General features: G+C 41.4%; 1 protein-coding gene across 1 annotated transcript in view; it reads right to left on the bottom strand.

Annotated features, from left to right (window-relative positions):
- The window catches only part of GOLGA5 (golgin A5), a 34269-nt gene that overhangs the window by 3360 nt on the left and 8611 nt on the right, over positions 1 to 22298 (bottom strand). The window contains exons 3-11 of the mRNA XM_040478065.1: positions 20558 to 20785; positions 18578 to 18797; positions 17999 to 18122; positions 15067 to 15270; positions 11198 to 11368; positions 8638 to 8766; positions 5796 to 5894; positions 3644 to 3869; positions 487 to 592 (exon numbers count right to left, since the gene is read on the bottom strand). Of these exons, the coding sequence (XP_040333999.1) occupies positions 487 to 592; positions 3644 to 3869; positions 5796 to 5894; positions 8638 to 8766; positions 11198 to 11368; positions 15067 to 15270; positions 17999 to 18122; positions 18578 to 18797; positions 20558 to 20785 (1507 nt within the window). The remainder of the gene's footprint in view (positions 1 to 486; positions 593 to 3643; positions 3870 to 5795; positions 5895 to 8637; positions 8767 to 11197; positions 11369 to 15066; positions 15271 to 17998; positions 18123 to 18577; positions 18798 to 20557; positions 20786 to 22298) is intronic.

The raw sequence follows: 22298 nt of genomic DNA, 5'->3' as shown, positions 1-22298 counted from the left end.
ACTGTTAAAACATTTTCTTTGTAGGGTGGATGTATGCTAGTATAAAGAAGTTATTAATATGTAATAACATGCATATAAATGATATATTACTTATGCAGTATATATAAATATACGTTAAAATGCGTACTGTTCATTCATATATAGTAGCATCTTTTATTCTCATCACACGATAAAATGAAATAAAGCATTCCAGTGGATGCATTTACATGAGACAGAAGTTTTTTCAATGGAATTTAATAAGAGTTTTTAATAGGATTTATTATAAGAAGAGAGATGATCAGGGTTAATAATCTTCAATAAAATACAGGCACTGGCAGAGCACATAAAGCAATTTCATGAGACTGAATGAACTATCATGAGAGGAAGTAGGGAAATGTCACTTTAAATATCAGCTCTGCCTGATGGGACTTACTGTGACTGAAACCACCAGAAAATGGTACAAAAACAGCTGAAGATCCATCATTCGTCATTACTGTCCTTGCTTACCTAAACTGGTCAATTGAACTAGCAGCTTTTCGGACTTTTCCATACATTCCTGCCAGATTAGTTTCTGTATCATTAAAAAGAACAGGAACGTTTCGCAGTCGTGTGCCTGTTTAAACAAGAAAAGAATGAATTAAGGTACAAACGCCAAAATCAATGTCCTAACATTTATAGTTGAACATATATTGTATTAAAAACAGATCTCAAGGCTAACTTTCAAATAAGCATTACATCCAAAGAAGGCGAGTCCATAAAGAAAGGACATAAATTTGATTATATAAAATGCTTAAACTTCTATATCCACAAAAATAAAAATTAAAACCTAAAACAATTACTTCCCCATAAAACTAGCAAAAAAATTGAAGTTTACAAATACTATGTTGCTGAGAATCAGCATTAATGAGTAGGTTCTTCCTGTGCGGGCAAGAGAGAGGCCAGACACACCCTTTCTACAAAGCTGATGACTCCCAGCTCTGTATCTCCAGCTCCAGACCCATCCAGACCCATCCAATCGTCTTGTTTTGTTTCCATCTGGATATCTAACAGTCATGTCAGGCTTAGCATGCCCAAAACCATGATTCTGACGTCCTGCCCTCCCTGCCAACCTACTCACCCTGCTGTTTCCCCCATTTCAGTACACGAGAGCATCGTTCCATCAGCTCAGGCCAAAACTCCTTTCTTTCTCTCACACTCCACAGCCGATCTGCCCACTCACCTTTAAAATAACCCTCCGAACCCCATTCAGGTCCTCACCACCACCATCTCTCACACACGTTAATACGATGGTTCCTCCCTGGTCCCCCACCTCCACTCTCAGCTCTCTACAGTCTATTCTGGATACAGCAGCCAGAGGCATCTCACTAAAGCACAGTCAGAGGACTTATCCCCTCAGGGCCCTTCAATGGCTTCCAACTTCATTCAGGCCAAAACAGTCTCCTCCAAGTTATCTGAATTCCCCTTAGACTACTCTCCCCCCCACTCAGTCTTCTCCAGCTGTACTGGCCTCCTTGCTGTTCCTGCGATATGCCAGCACCACTCCTGCCTCAGGGCCTTTGCACCTGCTCTTCTCTGCCTGGAAACTCTTCCTATAGAGCTCCTTCTAGTCTGTCTTACCTCCTTTGGGACTTTTAATAAAGTGCCACCTTTCCAATGAGGTCTATTTAAGTTACAATCCCATCTCCACACTTGGCACCTTGTCTCTCCCTTCTCTGCGTGAGTTTCTTCTGTAGCACCTATCACCATCTCACATAATTTACTGTCTAGCTCCCCCCACAGCACCAGAATGTAAGATCCACCGGGCAGAGATTTGACCTCTTTTGTCAAACACTGTATCTCCAATGCCTAGAACAGTAGCTGGTACTGAGTAGGTGCTTAATAATTACTTGATTTTGGCAACAAAAATCAAAAGCCTTTAAATGTGTATACCTAGGACTCAGCAAACTCCATTTCTAATAGCTTATGTTAAGAAAAATAAAAGATATTTACAGAGAATAGTTTCCTCAGAACTGCTTGTATTAGTGACAAAATTGGCAACCTAAATCTCCAACCATGAGGAATTTATTAAACAAATTACGCCATTTCCACAATGGATGTATATAAAGCAATAGACATAAACTACTGTAAGAAAATACATAATAAAAACTGATTTATATGAAAAAGTTAATAACCAATAAAACAGATACTACAAACATATATAGGAAAAAAGTCTGAAAGGAGATACTCCAAAATGTTATCTGACAGTAAGATTACTGGGTGATTTAATTTCCTTTTTTTGATATTTTTAACAGTAACCATGCTATTAAAAAACATACACACACACACACACACATATATATACATACAACAATGTGTTATTTTTTAAAAACTTAAAAAAACTTTTAATAAAACCAAAGAACTGTGAGGTTTGCTGAATGACTACTTTGTAGACTTTATGAAGCTCTGAGATTAAAAACCTAATGTGTTGAAGTTATACTAAAGTCTTTAACATTCTTCTTAGTTATGTATTTTGGGAATCTACAGATTTCTTCATTAAAATTATAGAGCATGGATATACTTACATGACTAAGTATTAGCTTTAATATTCATAATTACAGATAAGATTAAAATTTTTTTAATGTTTATTCATTTTTGAGAAAGAGACAGAGCGCGAGTGGTTAAGGGGCAGAATTTAGAAAGAGAGACACAGAAATCGAAGCAGGCTCCAGTCTCTGAGCTGTCGGCACAGAGCCCAACGCGGGGCTAGAACTCATGAACCACAAGATTGTGACCTGAGCCGAAGTCAGATGCTTAACTGACTGAGCCACCCAGGCACCCCCAGATTAGATTATTAAACTAAATCTTTAAGTCTTCATGAAAGCCCCTCTCTGCCAAATTATCTGCCTTGTCATCAACATCTTGATGAATGTCCTACATATTTCAATATGATCATCGGTCTTTGGGCCTCCCTTCTCTAAGACCCAGACTAGCGAGGGATATATATAACCAGTCCATTGTCCTGTTTGCTAACATCATGTCAAACAGATGGCTCAGGCCTCGCATCAGAAGAAAAGTGGGTGCTTTGCTGGATCAAGGTTCTTTTCTTTCTTTTTTCAAAGTTTATTTATTTAAAAAATGTTTTTAATGTTTATTTTTGAGAGAGAGAGAGAGAGAGACAGAGCATGAGCGGGGGAGGGGCAGAGAGAGAGGGAGACACAGAATCTGAAGCAGGCACCAGGCTCCAGGCTCTGAGCTGTCAGCACAGAGCCTGATGTGGGGCTCAAACTCACGAACCGCGAGATCATGACCTGCGCTGAAGTTGGATGCTCAACCGACTGAGCCAGCCAGGTGCCCCTCAAAGTTTGTTTATTTTTGAGAGAGAGAATGTGCACATGCGTGAGTGTGTGCACACACAAGCAAGGAAGGGATAGAGAGAAAAGAAGAGAGAGAATCCCAAGCAGGTTCTGTCAGCACAGAGTCTGATGTGGGGCTCGATCCCATGAAATGTTGAGATCATGACCTGAGCTGAAACCAAGAGTGGGACACTTAACTGAGCCACCCACGCGCCCCGAAGCTTCTTTACAAATAAAAATGGTCTTTCTGTAACTTTTCAAAGTCATGTCTGAATTAGCAAGGTTGGAATTAAGGCAACGAAAAGCTCTTTCGAAATTCCTGTTTTTGTTACCTTCGCCATTGTCAACTCCAGACATATTAATGGAAGACCCGTTATTGCTACTTCCGCTGGCAGAGTTCACCTGCTGCTCAAGGCGCTCCAGCTGAAAGACCAGAGAGTTCTTCTCTGTGCTGAGACTCTCCAGCATGGTCTGCTTCTGGATGAGAGTCTCTGTTAGCTGATGGAGCCGGTTTTCTAACTCGGACTGACTGCTGTTGCTCAAAGTTTTATTAGTAAGCTGAAAGGCAAAGTGTTCACAAATTACATAAAACTAAAGTTATACAACATAGAATCCACATTCCCACAGGTAAAGTGTGGCATTAATCAACATCTCAAACCTCTGTGATCCTACTTTCACTGCTACAGAAGAGATTTTCAAACTGTATTAATGGGCCACAAAATCAACTTGGTGGGTCATAATCCACATTTTATGGGACAGAGTATACAGCACATAGTATGTGAGAGGACTGTTTTGTGAAACTTCTGTTTTAGTTTTGTACTTCTAAGTACATGTGAACACTGGGAAACAACGTGTTCTTTGCTTCTTGCTGTGGCCTCGTGGTCAGAAATATTCGAAAGCACTGATCCACGATCCATGACAGTTTGAACTTCTCCACCTGGATTCAAAACCCCCATAACTCAGCAATTGTGGTACAGCGCAAAGACCACAGCCTGAAGTTTTCACCTCTGCTCTGCAATCCCGTGGCCAGTCTGACTTCGGACGACTCACTACACTGCTCTGTAGGCGGTATGTAGGGGTACAATCGCTGATCACCGTTCTGATGGTGTAGTCACAGGTGTATCCCACTGAGGTTTTCGTCTGCATTCCCTTGATGACTGATGGTTTTGAGCACCAACTTATGTGTTTATGTGGCTGCTCATTTAAGGGTGGTTGTTTTGGGGCAAGATATTAAGATGCTGATTTCTTTTTAAAGTGTATATTAACTGACTTTCTTTTATGAGACAAAGGTTTTCCTCTGCTCCACTTAGATGAAAAATCTTTAAGAGATGTCCTCCTACAGTTAATTTTTAATTAAAATAGCTCAATTATCTTAGGCTTAGTAGGCACTCAATAAACATTTAATAAATACAGGAATCTCTATCTAAGGATTAAACCAATTGGTGGTTTCTGCTCCTCTCTTTTCTTTGACTTTCTGCTAGCAAAGTCACATTACCATTTAGGCACTTCACAAAGGCAGGCGAGGGAAGAATAGAACACTGAAATCAGTTAGCTGTTTCCAACTTTTTTTTTAAATTTTTAAAAATTATTTTCATGTTTATTTATTTTGAGAGAGAGAGAAAGCAACGCAGGGGAGGGGCAGAAAGAGGGGGAGACACAGAATCTGAAGCAGGCTCTGCACTGTCAGTGTGGAGCCTGATGCAGGCTCGATCTCACGAACCTTGAGTTCATGACCTGAGCTGAAATCGAATCAGATGCTTAACTGACTGAGCCATCCAGGCGTTCCTATTTTCAACTCATAAAAATTAAAATATTCTAAAATATCTTAAGTTACAGACTACTATGAAGTCTGAGAACTTAAAAACCAAAATTATTTGACTTTTTATGTTCAAACTAAGTCATTAACCAGCTAAATCTTTATATAAATTATTTAAATGTTCAATGGGTTCATTGCTTATTAAGTCAATAAATATAAGGGAGAAAAGGATAATGTAGTTACAGGATAAGTGAATGCATGATTCTATCACAGTTAATGATAAATATGGGTAAATCTGGGTGGGGGGCACATGTTATTTCCCATGTTTTACATTTTCAGGGTTGAACATAAGTCTTGGTGGCTTTATGAAAAACATATCAATTGTTAATAAGATTTATCATTGGATTTTTCTCAGGAAAGAAACCGTAATTATGAAACTGGCAACTGGCACAACCATCACTGAAGTTAGAAGACATGAAATTTGAGGTAAATCACGTGTCCTTGATGGCTTTGGCTACAAGACACTTGTAGGAGAAGCCACAGAACACAGCAAATGCAGCCTCAAATGGCATTAGAGGAATTTCTGTATCAGACTGAAAGTAACACCTCACTACTGCAACAGCAGAACTCAGGTGAAAATATGGGAAAAGAAGGTCATTCTGTAGCCTCTACAAAAAAATTAGCTTTGCAATGGTATCTCTTCCTAAGTTGTGAGCACTCATTCATACCTGATTCCTAAGTTTTTGAATTTCTTCTTCCCGATCCTTAATCCTGCTTTGCAATGTATTCTTTGTTCGATACAGATCTTCTTCTATGTAGTGGAATTCCTACAAAGTGAAACATGAATAAACAGAAGCTCTATCAGTGTCCCCCATTTCATCCCCAGTACCTAAAACAGTGCCTGACACACAGGAGGCCCTCAGCCAACATGCGCTGTGTCTATCCTGAATGAACAAATGAACAGACTTGGACGGGTCTGATGAACGGTACTCCACCGTGCTGTATCAATTCGTACATGATGAATAACCAAGCACGATTCTGTAAGTGATCGTGTGTCTTCATTCTTCTTGGGTAGATGTGTAGGAAGAGATCTACTTGATCACGTAAGTGTTGTCTAACTTAGAGAAACAAAACCTGCCAAATTATCTTGTGAATTGTTTTCAAAACACCTGCACCAGTCTGGATTCCCACGCAATATGACAGAGTTCTAGTTCTTCCACACCTTCCCAACATTTGGTACCGTTAGTTTTGGTAAGTGTAGCTATTCTATGGGTACATACTGGCATCTCAGTGTGGTTTCTATTTGCATTTCTGATTAATTCTATTTGCATGTACTGATTAATGATGCTGAGCAGCTCTTCGTGGACTTATTTGGACCAGGCAATATCGTGCACCTGTTTTGCTCTATCATCGCTAAAAGGGAAAAAAAGAAATACATCCAGGGGCACCTGGGTGGCTCGGTCGGCTAAGCATCCAACTTGGGCCCAGGTCATGATCTCACAGCTTGTGGGTTTGAGCCTCACGTCGGGCTCTGTGCTGACAGCTCACAGCCTAGAGCCTGCTTCTGATTCTGTGTCTCCCCCTCTCTCTGCCCCTCCCCTGCTCACACTCTGTCTCTCTCAAAAATAAATAAATTTAAGAAAAAAAATTAAAAGAAAGAAATACCTCCAGATTCATTAACAACTGCACGAATGTGCTGCTGGTTTGTATAATGCATATGATGAGTTGGTGTCAGTTGCAATTTAAGACAAAGCACATGCCAGGGAAGACAGAGTAATGAACTAAAAACCTTCAAAAGCATTATGCTTAACCGTGCAGACGAAATAAAGGGAGCTACGTGAAGAAGTAAATGTGAGACAGGATCAAGCTGCTAGACTATGTTAAAACATTTAGTTCAGCCTGCTTATTTTACTGATTAAAAAAAACTGAGATAAGTGAGAATAAAGAAAATGAGGCAGTAATTAGGGTAGGAGAATCTCAATTTACAAGAAGGTCTGATTTCTTTTAAGCTCTTAGGCTAGCAAAAATTTAAGGCTGAAATTACTTAAATTAATAAGGACCACCATAGGACTATTTAATCCCAAGATTAAGCACTTACACCCAGAACATCTCATGACTAAATAAACAGCCTAGAGCTACATTCAGCTGCACTTGCCTCTACTTAATTATATCATTTTAAAGACAGGCACTGGCAGCGGATGCGGTAAAACCATCTTCCATAATAAAATGAAAATCATCTAGCCATCAAGGCCATCAAATTTTTGCCTTTCACTATATAATAATAGCCCCTTGAATAAATTAAAATGCAATTTCTGAAAGGGTGGCCAATTTTATAACTAAATTATCTAAGACGGACTATGATGTATCTGCAGCCTGCTACTTGGTGAATGTTTTTCCTTCCTTACTACTCAGGAAACAGCTCCAAGTGGTACGTTCATAATAAAAACAAATATTTCTCTGAGAACAGAACAAGTTTCATAAATGATAAATCCTAATAAAAAAGATCTAAGAATATAAATGCACAAGGCTGGAAATGTTATAAGTGATGCACAGATAATTCTAAGAATAGTTTTCTGTAAAGTAAATACAGATTTTATTGTAAGGATAAAATAAGATAATGTGTACTAGGTGCTTACAACAATGTCATTATTCAGTAAATTACAGATGTTATTAACATTAGATACAGCATCTTGTTCTGAAAATGTGGCTGTAAGCATGTTTAACTGTTTTAATAATGAAACTATTACGTAAGTCTATTAAAGTAAAATAATTTGGCTTGGGGAGCAAACAACTGCCGAGTAAACAAAGAAATACAATTATAAATATGACTTATAAGAACACTGTATAAATATTTCTTCTCAAACAGAAAGAACAGCTTAATATGGCAATAATGTATTTTGTATTTCTAGTAAATGATATTACTGTTGTTCCTAGAAAGTACAAATGTAATAAAACGTGAGAATCAACTGATGTTTTGTTTTTTTTTTTAATTTTTTTTTTTCAACGTTTATTTATTTTATTTTTGGGACAGAGAGAGACAGAGCATGAACGGGGGAGGGGCAGAGAGAGAGGGAGACACAGAATCGGAAACAGGCTCCAGGCTCTGAGCCATCAGCCCAGAGCCCGACGCGGGGCTCGAACTCCTGGACCGCGAGATCATGACCTGGCTGAAGTCGGCCGCTTAACCGACTGTGCCACCCAGGCGCCCCTAAACTGATGTTTTTTAAGCTTTCTGTTCATACACACTGTGACGAGGAGATATACCGAAATACAGGTGAGGTAGTAGAAAGAACTCTGGGATGGGAATTCTGGGTTCTATTCTATTCTCTAGTTAGCTGTGTGCTAAGAGGCAAGTCCCATAACCGTTTTGTGGTTCTATTTTTCATCTGTCAAATAAACAGTGAAGGGGTGGGTAGTGACAAGGCAGGAGGGACCCAGAAGGTCGCATTTACCATCACTACTCCAAACCCATCCTACAAGAGTGTCAGTGAGGTCCTTTACTAGAAGAGTAGCCTCACGGGACCGCCAGCAAAGCGCCTTCCTTGGTAATTGCCCATCTAAAATCTTTACCTGCTTCTGTCGCTCCAATTCTGCCTCCAGTTCTTGTTTAGATGCTTTTTGTCCAGCTATTTGGTCCTGCAGATCTTGTAACTGTTCTCTTGCTGATTCTGCTTCACTAACCTGCTGAGCTTCCATATCCTAAAACGATGAGCCTTATATGTGAAAGCAATAATTAACCGTTCATTTCAACATTTATTGAGTTATCACTGTGCACCATGCCCTGGGCTCAGCGGGCACTAGAGGGATACAGATGAGAGGACATGGTCTCAGCCCAAAAGGAGTAGATAAACGGACGCTTCACTGTATAACCTGGCCAATGGTGAGAGACACGAAGAGGTTACCATAGCTGCCGCAGCACATGAACCATGTGATTTAATGAGCATGCGTAAACAGTGGCTCCCTGGGAGACTTATAGCTCTAATCAAAAGCTAACAATTTCAAAAGGAACAGAAACATAACATCAAAAAGGACTTTGCTGCACTGGTCCCGTGGGAATGCAGGTTATAGTTAGTTTTTGCATGTGTGCTAAGTACTCAACAGAAACTAAGAAATAACTGTTCTCTCTTACCCTCAGGTTAGTCTATTATTTCATTTTTTTTAGCTTTATTACCATTATGTTTTTAGATCTTTCTATATTTCTCACTCCTTCACTTAGCGTCATTATTCTCACTTCTTCAAACTCAAAAACCACCTTCTAGATTTCCTATCAAATCTGCTAGTGGCAAAGAAGAGAACTCTAGGTTTCTCTCTTTCCCCTGTATGGGTTAAGCATGCGTCCATTCATACAGGCCCACAAGAGATGAAAATCAGCATCTCAATCTGCTTTTGATCTTTTGGTACACTCTGTCTTGAACTCCTCTCCACAACTCCGCACTTCACATACTGTTTGGAAGAACGGACAGATTGATGATACTTCCAGATAATAACAGATATTCCCAGATAACACAACTTTGTGGATTTAGAGGAAAACAGCAATAAGTACAATTATTTTTCCCTACCCCTGAGTTTTCGGGGTGAGTAGTAGGTAAATTAATCTTGCCATCAATTTGACTTAATCAAATGGATTCTTGAGCAGCAGGTGGGATGGGCAGTGGTTAAGAACGTGTTCTGGAATCGGACAGACTAAGGCTCTAACCCTGAATGTGCTACTTTACTAGTCACAGGGAAGCTGCTCTCCTTCTCTATGACTAGATTTCTTCAAACTACAGAAAGAGAACGCACCATACCTCCCTTCCAGGTTTATGGTGAGGAACAAATGGAAGGATGTACGCTCAGAGCTCAGCGCGATGCCTGGCACAGAAGTGCTGAGTGAAGGATAGCTATTGTAGGCCAGTAACAATTCTCTCATTCTGATGGATATACTTTAATCCTTACTATAGACTTCATCAACTTCTTGAGAATAGTCAACGTCATCAGTGATGCTGGGGTAACGATGAGATATTAAATACAACAAGTCCTATTTTTCATAATCTCATCCAAAATACATGTATAAATAAGACAAGGTGTGAATAGAATTAGCATCCAGTCCATTTCTAAATTCATGGGACTGAATTTTTGGAATTCAAAATTGCACACAAAAAAAGTCCTACTTTACAGACTATGAGGACAACAGTCTTTATCAGCTCTTCTACTTGGCCAATATGAAAAAATCCAGAAGTAACATCAGCTAACAGTTGCTGAGGGCCTAATCCATGTTGGGAACAATGCTAGGCCCTTTTACACATATCCCTTATCCTCAAGAGCAGCTCTGTTTGCCTTCAGTTTACAGATGACAAAACTCAGGCTCAGTGAGACCAAGTGTTTGGCACGGGTAACACATCTGCTAAGTCTGATATCCAAGCCACACGCCAGACAAGAAACCCTACCCTCACGACTTCCACACCTTCCTTTGTAGGTCATCTCACAAACCAATCACTTGCTGAGTTCGCGCACGGATGAATATTCTTTGCAAAATGTTTTTTTTTTTTCTTTTTTCTTTTAAAGAAGGCTTGTTAGCCAGCACTTTATGTTCTCTCGTTCTCAGAGACTCCGCCTAGGATATTTACATCAAAGACTCCATGTTGAATCTAAATGAAAGGCCCCATTTACTTGTGGATTAAAAACAGCAATTCACATAAGCCATAAATTATTAAGATTATGCCTGTAAGTCTAATGAAGAGACCGTCCTGTGTCCATTCCAGTATCAGAAAACATCCCATTTTACAGACAAGCCCAAATCTCATGTGTGTTTTAACCACTAGATTGTAAATTCCATAAATACGAAGGTTCTGTGTGGTTCCTTGCTGTTACTCTGAGCCTACAGGATGCCCAGCACATGGGGGACGCAGGGTAAGAATTTGTTTAACAAACGAATCTAGTTACCTATGTTTGTTATTCCCAGAACTTCATAGTCAGTGGACAAGAAACCTATCGCTTTAGATTCACTTCTACATGGTCACTGCTGGTCCCACACAAGTTCCACTCTCTGTCTCCCTCTGTCTTCCCTCAAACCACAGACGCCCCCTCTTCTCGCCTGCCGACAGCTGGGGGTGGGTGGTTGTCTGTGCAGCCGACCCGCAGTGAATCTTACCTGTAGTTCAGACCTCAGCTGATGGATGTGGCCCATCAGCTTCTGTATCTCCTCCTTTTGCAGCTCCTTTTCATGGCGAAGTTCTTCCAGCTCCACGCTGTGGGCAGTACTGCTGTCGAGGCCTTCAAAGCCAGAGCCTTCCTTCAAGCTGTTAATCAATTTTTCTTTAGACTATTACAAAAAAAAAGGAACCTCTTTAAGCAAAACTGAGATTAGCTTGTATACCGAACACCATCAATCTTGCACTACCTAAGCCACTGTGCAAACAGCCCAATTACATTCTCCGCCAAAGAAAGTCCACATTGGGATGAAAATGCACTAGAGCCTTGTCACAGACCGTCCTTGGGTTTTGGTCCCCAGGCCCATGTTATTGTTGAGAACTTGCTATTAACAAGATTCTTCTCATATGTTCTTCTCCTCCCTCATGCTTTTTTCCTCCATCACATGCTACTCAACAAATATTTACGGAATGCCTACAGAGGGTTTGGCACTGTGCTAAGTGTCTGTGTCATGAAGATGTCCCCCGTTGGGATGGTACCCTCAGCCTTATAAACCAGAAGGGAAGTTACAAGTATCCAGTAAAAGGCAATAAGCAAGTTGAGAGAGGCATCTGCCAAGACTACCTGCAGAGTTCCAAGAAGGAAAAACCACTTCTGGGGAAGAGAAGCCTTTACCAGAAAGCAGCAGTTATGCTGATCCTGAAAAATGGCTAGGATTTGGACAGGTATAGAGAAGATAGGGCAAAGCATAAAAATGCAACAGCATCAGGGTGAACAAGGGTATACAAGAAACAGCATCAGGGTATTGAGAGATGTGCTGAGGTACTATGTTAGGCCCAATCTGTGGGGGCTTCAGATGCCAGGCTAAAATGTTTGACTTATTTGGCGGGCCAAAACAAATGATCAAAAAGTAGACTGGGAAGTGAGATGACCAGAGCTGTATTTTAGGAGGGCTAATCTGGCAGGGGTATAAAGTAGGCATTCACAGACTATGGCTGACGGGCCAGATCTGGCCTGTGGCCTGTCGGTGGACAACCCATAAGCTAAGGAGGGTTTCTACACGGTTATAGGATCATAAAAAAATAAAGAGTATGTGATGGTGACCACAGAGAGCCTGCGAAGCCTGCAATATGTACTATCTGGCCCTTTACAGAAAAGGTTTACCAACCCCTGGTAGAAAAGAGGAGTTGGAAAAAGCGATTTAATGTGGGAAGACTAGTTTAAAAAAATTTTTTTTTAACATTTATTTATTTTTGAGACAGAGAGAGACAAAGCATGAATGGGGGAGGGGCAGAGAGAGAGGGAGACAAAGAATCGGAAGCAGCCTCCAGGCTCCGAGCCGTCAGCCCAGAGCCCGACGTGGGGCTCGAACTCACGGACCGCGAGATCGTGACCTGAGCTGAAGTCGGACACTTAACCGACTGAGCCACCCAGGCGCCCCATGGGAAGACTAGTTTAAAAAGTGCTATTGTTCTAGGCCAGCAGTAATGACCATCACTCTCTTCCATCAAAAATAGTCTTTCCTTTTCATGTGGTAGAACTCTGGGCGACTTCTTCAAACTTCTCTGTATTTTTTTCAATTTTCTATAATAAACATAATTCTCCCTCTCTCTCTGGGCTAAGGCCCAGACCTCTGTGCTGAGCTCCAGGCCTGTATTTCTGATCGCCTTCCAAAACCTTTCACCCCAATGTCACATCAGTTTTGCAAACTCGTCATCGCCTGTCCTACCCTCCAGTGCTAGCCTACCGGCTTCCCTGTTTCTCTGCCACACGGCAGGGGAGTATCTCTTGTGCACTCAAACCAGAAAACCGGAGTCCTCCTTCCTTGCACTTCCATTCCCCCCTCCTCCAGTTAAATCTCTCCATCTCGCACACCCCACCTCCTCCAAGTCTGTCCCGTCTACCACCCTCACTACCACAAATTAGACCAGTCCTCACTATTCCTCACCATCCGTTCTGATACCCTCCTCTTTGCCGTCTCCATCTCGCCATCCCGTCCTCACCCCTCAACATCCGTGGCAATTCACTGAGCACCTCCTAAGAGCCGGGTCCCGTGCCAACTCTCCCCTCGCATCCTCATCACGGCCAGTCCTTCTGCTCCTTCTCTTTCTCGCCTCTTCATCCCTAACCGTCACGGTCAAGGCAACTAGCTGCCGTCCACCACATATGCCATGCCATGCTCCCTCAGGCCCCCTTTGCAAGGGCACAGGCTGTCCTATCAGAAATCTCTTCCCAAGTCTTCCTACTCCTCCTCCAATTCCTCTTTATATGGCATCTCCAGTTGCCCCTGACTCCCCCTGGCAGATTTTAGGGGCTTAATGCATCGATAACTTTATCCTGCCAATTACCTCAGGTTTTTTTTTTTTTTTTTTTTTTTAACTAACTTAACTGCTCTTTTCAGAAAGAAGACATACCCTCAGCACCTACCATAATGCCTCGTGAATAGTTAAGTACTCAATAAGGACCCTTTTAAATGAATTAGAGTAACATAGCAAAAATAATTGGAATGGTTTGGAGGAGACAGACATGCTGTCTCATGAAAGAGGAATCAAAAAGGTGCTCATACCCAACAGGAGGCAGGAGCTAAAGGAAAAAGGTGGAGTCAAAATGTCATTGTGGTTCAAGCTCTACTGCCTGGGAAGAAGGCATGATATTTACCGAAATAAGAGAATGAAGGAGAAGCTGGTTTGGGGGATGGGACATCCCATGCAGAGAAACACGGCAGGCACTTAGAAACAGGTCAGGAAGTTAGGCTTGGAGACAAGCTGAAGTCACATCAAGGTGGCAGGCACAGGCAGAGGGGATATATACATGATAACGCGAAGAAAGGAGTCAGAGAGGGCTTAGGATGGAATTTGGGAGGACTCTCCTCTTTGGAGACTGGAAAGAGGGCCCAACAGAGACAGAAAGAGCAGTGAGAGAGGACAGAGAGAGAGAAGGCAGTGCGAGTGGCACCAGAAGGCAGGAGTTTCAAGAAGGGAGGGGGGCTAACAGTGTCCAATACTCCGCCAAAATCAAAGTGGGTGGAAACTAAGAAAGGAAGAAAGTACATATTCCGGTCATGAAAGGCCTCTGGGAAGACAATTTCAGAAATGTAGCAGGGACAGAAATTACACGAAGGAGTTAAAGTTACCAGGTCTAAAATAGAGACAGCATGTTTACAAAAATTCTGGTAAGTCTGACATTGAGAGAAAGGACAAGGAAATGGATCGAAGTGGTCAAAAAAGCCAAAAGTATGGTTTTTTTCCTTAGGCAGGAGTTCGAAGACCTTGTCTGTTCTTCCGCTAAGCGACCATGTGCTCTTGAGTATGCTGAGCCAGAAGAAGGCGGCAGCAGAGGGGAAAAGCAGGGAGAGGCCAGACTCAGGAGGAGGAGCTTAAAGGAGGTGGAGCGGAACCAACGCACAGGCTGAAAATGCCTCCTGACGAAAGCAGACGTTTCCCTCCGATAGGAGGCAAAGGAAGGAGAAGCTGAAGACTACATTAGCTGGAGACTGACACAGTGTCTCTCAGCGGAGTGGAAGGGAAGGTCGGCTGAGACACCAGGCGGGGGAAGCTGCCTGAAAAACCTGACGGAGGATCAGCAAGGAAGAAGGAAGTGACTGCTTAACGACGATCATCGATATAGCCGTGGTTAAGATGACAGGTGGCGGGCCTGGCCTGGGCAGTGGCAGAGTGAATTTTAAGCAAAAAGAAAGAAAGGTGGTTGGAACAAGCGACATTTTAGCCTTTTACAGAACCCCTGAGTAAGGCACCTGACGTGAGCCAACCCAGCCAAACACGAACAAATCCTCTCACAGATCAACGTGGAGTCAAAAAGTGTCTCCCAACTGGCAAATCCCAACATCCACAGGGTACATCTCAAGCTTACTTGGAGTATTCTAGTAGCTTTTTGCTTGTAGTCGATGAGTTCCTGCTTAGAGGACTCCAAGTTGGACTTCAACACTTTGACTTGTTGCTGCAGCTCGTCAACTCTCTTCTTCTCGTCCGAGTATTTTCGTTCGGCCAGAGTAACCGCTTCTGCCAAATTCTGCCGTTCCGCTTCCATGTCATTAAGGCGTGCAGCAAACTCGTTCTGTGACAAATTTTTATATCTGCTTACATCATTTCCTTTGAGATATATTTTACAACCACCTAATCAGATATCTTACGGGATTTTTTTTTTAGCTCAGCCCAACAACCTAACAGGGAGGTTTAAAAACAAAACAAAACAAAACATACCACCTCATTTGTTAAGAACTAAAGAATAGAGAATTTAAGGTTGCTGGCTCCCAAACGTGGCAATGCATCAGAATCAATTAGGGAGTTTTAAAAAAAAATGCAGCCACCGAAGGCCTTCCCCAGGCTTACTGAATTGGAACTTCTAAGACTAGGCTTGGAAATCTGTTTTTTGGTTTTTTTTTTTAATTTTTTTTTAATGTTTTTATTTATTTTTGAGACAGAGAGAGACAGAGCATGAGCAGGGGAGGGGCAGAGAGAGAGAGAGGGAGACAGAATCTGAAGCAGGCTTCAGGCTCCGGGCTGTCAGCCCAGAGCCTGGTGCAGGGCTCAAACTCACAGACTGTGAGATCATGACCTGAGCTGAAGTCGGACGCCCAACCGACTGAGCTGCCCAGGCGCCCCTTGGAAATCTGTTGGGGTTTTTTTGTTGTTTTTTTTTTTGAGACAGAGAGAGATAGAGCATGAATGGGGGAGGGGTAGAGGCAGAGAGAGAGGGAGACACAGAATCGGAAGCAGGCTCCAGGCTCTGAGCCATCAGCCCAGAGCCCGACGCGGGGCTCAAACTCACGGACCACGAGATCATGACCTGAGCTGAAGTTGGACACTTAACTGACTGAGCCACCCAGGCACCCCAAGAAATTTGTTTTTTAAGAAACTTCCAAGGTAAATCTGGTCACTTGGATACAGCCTGATACTAAGGTCAGCCTGATACTAAGCTGATCAATGAATAAAAGGCCTACAGAAAACAGAAAAGTCTATCAGAAAGCAAATGAAAGACGTAAGTAAATAGCTACATCTTTTCTAGCAGTATGGCTAATGTTTTCCTTTTATTTCACATTTTTCTAATCAACTGCTCAATGTAATTTTTTAGCTTAAGAAACTTTTAAAGCCACTGAATGACTGAATTAAGTATAAAATATACCATATTTTGAAAATTAAGTATACAAAAAAGAACGTAAAATATCTCATTAATGATATTTATTGTTAACTATATGTTGAAATGATAGTACTTTGGATATACTGTATTAAATAAAATACACTCATAAGATTTTCAAAAAGCCCACACTAGCTGATAGTTACTTTCAGGACTGAACTATTTTCACCTGTTGAAAAGACAGCCTGGCCCAGTGGTTCTCAACCTCACTGCCCAATGGACACACCTGTGAATCTTATAAAACTCAAATACCACTGCTTATGCCTACCTCACACAATGTGATCAGGCTCCCTCGAAGTGGAGACCTGGTATCAGAAAGTAGTAAAAGCTACATGATCCTAATGTATAGACGGGGTTGAGAACCACAGAACTGGATGCAAAAATTAATTTAAGAGTAAAATTTGGGGCACCTGGGTGGTAGTTGGTTAAGCATCTTTTTATTTTTTAATGACTTCAAATTGAAGTCATACTATTCTTTTTTTTAATGTTTATTTATTTTTGAGACAGAGCATGGGGAAGGGGTAGAGTAAGAGGGGGAGAATCCGAAGCCAGATCCGGAGCCAGAATCCAAAGCAGGCTCCAGGCTCTGAGCTGTCAGCACAAAGCCTGACGTGGGGCTGGAACCCACAAACCTTGAGATCATGACCTGAGCTAAAGTTGGACACTTAATCAACTGAGCCACCTAAGCGCCCCTAAGCATCTGACTCTTGATCTCAGCTCAGGTCTCGAACGCATCCCTGCGTTGGGCTCCGCACTGGGCATGAAGCCTACTTAAAAAATATTTTTTAGGGGCACCTAGGTGGCTCGGTCAGTTAAGCGTCCCAACTGCACCTCAGGTCATGATCTGGCGGCTCATGAGTTTGAGCCCCATGTCAGGCTCTGTGCTGACAGCTCAGAGCCTGGAGCTTGCTTCGGATTCAGCATCTCCCTCTCTCTCTGCCCCTCCCCTGCTTGCACTCTCTCTCTTTCAAAATAAATAAACATTAAATTAAAAAAAAATTTTTTTAAGAAAAGGTTTTTTTAAAGAGTAAAAGTATATATTAGGTACATTTCTCTAGAAATAAATGAAATCAGATAAAATGGAATCAGAAAAAGCTTAAATAAAAACATAAACAAGATGCCCCACATCAGCAACTTTTTTCTAAGTGTTTTATTCAAAAGCTTCTCAGCACCATCTAGTTGTAAGAAAGAAGCCCCAAATCAGCTTTTAATCAGATAATGGTAATGTTGGTTGCACAACAAAATTAAGTGAAAAAATGTCTGTCTCTAATGAACATTAACTATTTTAATTGTATTTCTTTTTTTAAGGGGTGCTGAGGGGCTGCTCCCCTTTTATTATCTGACAGAGCTTTCTCTCAAGAGAGTGTAACAGCCCTCCCCTCTGGGACCCTTGTCCGACCTGTGCGTCGTCCCTTCAAATACCCTCTCAGAAGAAGAGCCCCCACGTCCCCCTGCCGATGCCTTGTCAATCATAAAGGATACTGAACTTCATTTTAAATGTATTTCAATACGTAGGATTAAATTTAGCGAGGATCAAGCTAAATTTCCAAATACTTGGATTTTGTCACAGAAAGAGAATTTTCTGAAACGCACTGCAGAATTTTATTTGGCAGAAAATGTGTTAGGAAAGCCATGCCTCCTCTCGAACCTGCATCTGTTTACAGCTCTCCTGCTCTCTCTTCCGGGCGGCGTCCGCTTCATGCAGTCTCTCCTGAAGGGTTTGCAGAGCTTGGTTCTGTAGGCTACTACCTTCGCTGTGATCCTGCATTATTCTAAAAGACAAGACATCACTCGAAGAGGCTCGTTTCCACAGTGTACAAGTGGTCAGGTAGAATAATTTTTAGAGCATTGGCTTATATGCACAAAAAAGATGGCTTGACTAAAATATTCTTAAAGAAATCTTTCTGCCTTTTAATGGAACGTAACCTATATTTTTAGGCATCCAAATATAAGCACACAGCACATATCATCATATGTCAAAAGATTAATGACCCGACGTTCTTCAAATATTTTTAAATGCAGACTCTGCTAACAATGCATCTCAAGATTCCACTAGTAAGTCGACTTTTAATCACACACATTTCACATTAAAAAAAACATAAATTTCCCCTCTGTAAATTTCAAAAGCTAAGTTTCCACAAAGTGGGATATACTACAGTGTTTATAATTACTTGTACTGGAAAGAAACGTCCCAGCCCCCTTGTTCATGACTTCTAGAGTGAGCTACCTCGATTTTTCGCTCTGTAAGGCTTCCAGGGCTTCTGTGCGGGAGCTCAGTAGCTGGTCGGCTTCCTGCAGCCTCACTTTCAGCACACCCAGCTGCGAGTCCTTTGCGGCCACTGCTTCAGTCAGATCGTCGACCTGGGCTCGAAGTTCTCGAGTTATTCGATCACTCTTTGAGTGGTCAACATTCCACTTTTCAACTCTTGCTCTTGCTTTGTTTAATTCTAAAAAAGACAGAGAGAAATGTCTCTATTCAAGCAGACACGCCTTTCTCACAGCACACACAGATTCTCCTCTGTGCCTTTAGGACTGACTGCCAAAATTGGGGGTTTAGACGTATCTTCAGATTATTTGCTCCAAATGGGATACCCACTTCTCAAGGCCAACACTCACATCTACATTATAGTTAACAGGCTGGAACGGGGCATGATAATAGCTGCTCTTCTACAAAAAAAAATTTTTTTTGAGACATAGCATAAAGTATTTGGGAGCCAAAACCAGTATAGAGCAGAATTCACAACACTAAAATGGTCGGTGGATTCGTAGAGTTCTGAGAATGCAAATTCGTAGAGACAGGACGAATGCAAATCCAAACCAAGGGCATACACTCCAGTAAGACCAAACAAACAAAACCAAAACCTGAAGATAAACACAGGAAAGAATCTGTTTCTCTCAATCATCGTAGCAAAAAGATGCTATTTTTTTTTAATGTTTTATTTTTTGAGAGAGTGCAAGTGGGGGAGGGGCAGAGAGAGAGGGAGACAGAGGATCCGAACTGAGTTCTGTGCCGACTAGAGAGAGCCCGATGCAGGGCTCGAACCCACAAACCATGAGATCATGACCTGAGCCAAAGTCAGATGCTCAACCAACTGAGCCACCTGGGCACCCCAAAAAGATGTTTTTCAAAAAATTTTTTTTCATCCTTATTTATTTTTGAGAGAGAGAGAGAGAGACAGAGTGTGAGTGGGGGAGATGCAGAGAGATGGAGACACAGACTCCAAAGCAGGTTCCAGGCTCTGAGCTGTCAGCACAGTGCCCAACACGGGGCTTGAACTCACAGACCATGAGATCATGACCCAAGCTGAAGTCGGACGCCTAACCGACTGGGCCACCCAGGTGCCCCCTATTGTTTAAATCTAGAAAGAACAGCGCAGTAAAGATTTCCACATCCTTACATATGATCTGTAACAACAGTCGGCCGGCAAAACAAAATTAACATCAAAGCAAACTCTACATGGTCTCAGGAAAGGCTCTATTTCCATGTCCACGTTAGTCTGGTAAAGTGAAGTTTTTTCTAAAGTCAGCCCAACAAGTCTTAAACTTCCTTCCTCTTGTACTCTTCTGGGCCTCCATCCACGTCTTGGCCAAACTTTCCCACTGTCCCTACACTCCTTTCTAATCACTGCCAGGATCCAGGGCAGAGACTTCTCTTATCTTCCCTTGGCCACACTTGCATTAACATTAACATACTCCCCACCACTACCTCACTTGTGGGATTTTTTTACTTTTAAATTACCTATTTCTGAGGAATCCAAGGGTTTTCTACTCTAGGGCCACTTCACTGCACATTTCGAGACAGTACTTTTCAAACTGAATTCCATGTTTGCTTTACAGCCCCAGGAGCAGTGCAATACCGTGACCTCGCCCACTGGTGCCCACTACTTTGTTTAATCACACCTTTGGCTCGTGAGCAGCTCCCCCTGAATGCTCAGAATAAATCGATCAAATGAATCAGATGATCACTGATGTTCCGTTCTCAGTCCCTAAATTTCATGATTCCTAAAGAATGACCAAACAAGCCAATGTTCTGGTTCAGGTCAGTGGGAGGATGACTGGTCTCACTTCTAAATCTGGGCCCTGTTTCTATGAAAATGCTATTTTATAAGTCTCATCTGAAATATTTCTAAGTTTTGATGTAATCAAATCTTCGTTTATTTTTGAAATGTTAAATTCCTAACCCTGCACAACTGAAATAAGGCTCTACCTTCTTGAGTTTCCTTGGATCTTTGAAGTAATGAGGCCATTTCTTGATTTAAAGACTGAACCTCATTCCTCAACAGTTGGTTCTCCAACCGAAGATTAGACAGTTCATGTGATTTGCCATCGGGAGTAGGTGCTGGGTTGTGGTCAGTACAGGCAGCACTTGATGATACATTTTCCTTTGAAGAATCCTCTTGAACTTCATGGCCAGAATCTGAATTATGAGAGGTTTCTGTAATAAAAAAAAAAAAAAATAAATAAAAAAAAAAAAAAAGAATATACTTTTGTTACACCAGAACAGGCACTGCATACACATTAGTAGCTTACTTTGGTAGAATGCCTTTTGGCTCAAGTTGACTGCTACAGCTAAAATGACGGCTTAAATTTAAATAAAATACAGGTTAAATTTTCAATAGACTTCCTTCTGATGAAATTTCATGCTCCTACTTGGAGGCTACAGACCTCTAAGGATCTCAAAGTCTGGACATACTGAATGAATGGTGATGCAGAACAGACACAAGAATACAGTTGTGGGAAGGAGAAAACCAGAGAGAATTTAAGTGGCTGGGTTTAGGTAAAAAGGGTTTCAGTCTCCCTTTGGGCTTTAAAGTATTTTCTTAAAAAAAGAGACAAGTCCCAAAAGTGAAAATACTGGAAAGGCACGAAAGAACAGCTGTGGGTTTCAAGGCAAGGAGAGTATTAATATGTCGGAGCAATTTGTTACATACCAAACTTGAGTCTAAAAGGTCTTACTCAAGGAGCTAGAGATTCATAAATTCAGATTCATCCTGCTTTTGTTACAAAATGTGATGCAGATGCATTTTTTAACTTGCTCTAAAAAAACTAGGTACAGTTATATAGCTAAATGATAAAATGGACTAAAATAGTAACAGTACAGGCAAAAGAGCTGACACTTCAGAAAGGAAGAGAAACTAATGACCAATAATCGTATAAAAAAGTTCTCAACATCATCAGTGATCAAGGAAAAATGCAGATTGAAACCACGAGAACCAATACACACCCACTAAAATGGCTACAATTAAGAGGACGATGCCAAATGCTGACAAAGACATGGAGCAGCCAGAGCTCTCCTAGATTTTACTGGTGGGAGCACAAAATGGTATAACCACTGTGGGAAAAGGTTTCAGTTTCTTATGAAATTAAATATGCAGCTACCATTTCGCCTAGTAATTCCCTTCCTAGCTTTCCACTTCCTAGAGACATGAAAACATTTTCCCGCAAACAGACAAGAACAAAAATGTTCATAGCAGCTTTATTTACAATAACCCAAAACTGGAAACAATCCATTGTCCATAAAAGGGACTAAAGTGTGGTATACTCAGAACAAATTACTGATATATCCATGGATCTTACTAATGTGGTGAGGAAAAAGATAAGAGAGTGGACATACTATATGATTCCATTTATATGGAAGTTTTAGGAGAAAAACTAAGGTGAAAAAAATCAGAACAGTGGTAGTTGGGGAAATGGGGTAGAAAGATGAACTGGAAAGAGACAAGAGGCAAAGGGACAAAGGAAATGTTCTTTATCATAATAAAAGTGTGGGTTACGTAGGCATAGCCATTTATCTGTATAGCTAAGATTTGTGCACTTCAATAGACAGAAAAAAATTATGAGAAATCGAAATCTGAACAATGATTAGGTATTAGGTGAATACTGAGGAATTATTAAAATTTTAGGGTGATTATGGTGTGGATGTTTGTTTTTAAAGCTTGCATTTCTTT

The sequence above is a fragment of the Herpailurus yagouaroundi genome, unplaced genomic scaffold (genome assembly GCF_014898765.1).
Source record: "Herpailurus yagouaroundi ecotype Mexico unplaced genomic scaffold, PumYag 141, whole genome shotgun sequence".
Lineage (NCBI taxonomy): Eukaryota > Metazoa > Chordata > Mammalia > Carnivora > Felidae > Herpailurus > Herpailurus yagouaroundi.
Note: the sequence above shows the minus strand (reverse complement) of the source record. Positions and strands in the feature narration are given on the sequence as shown.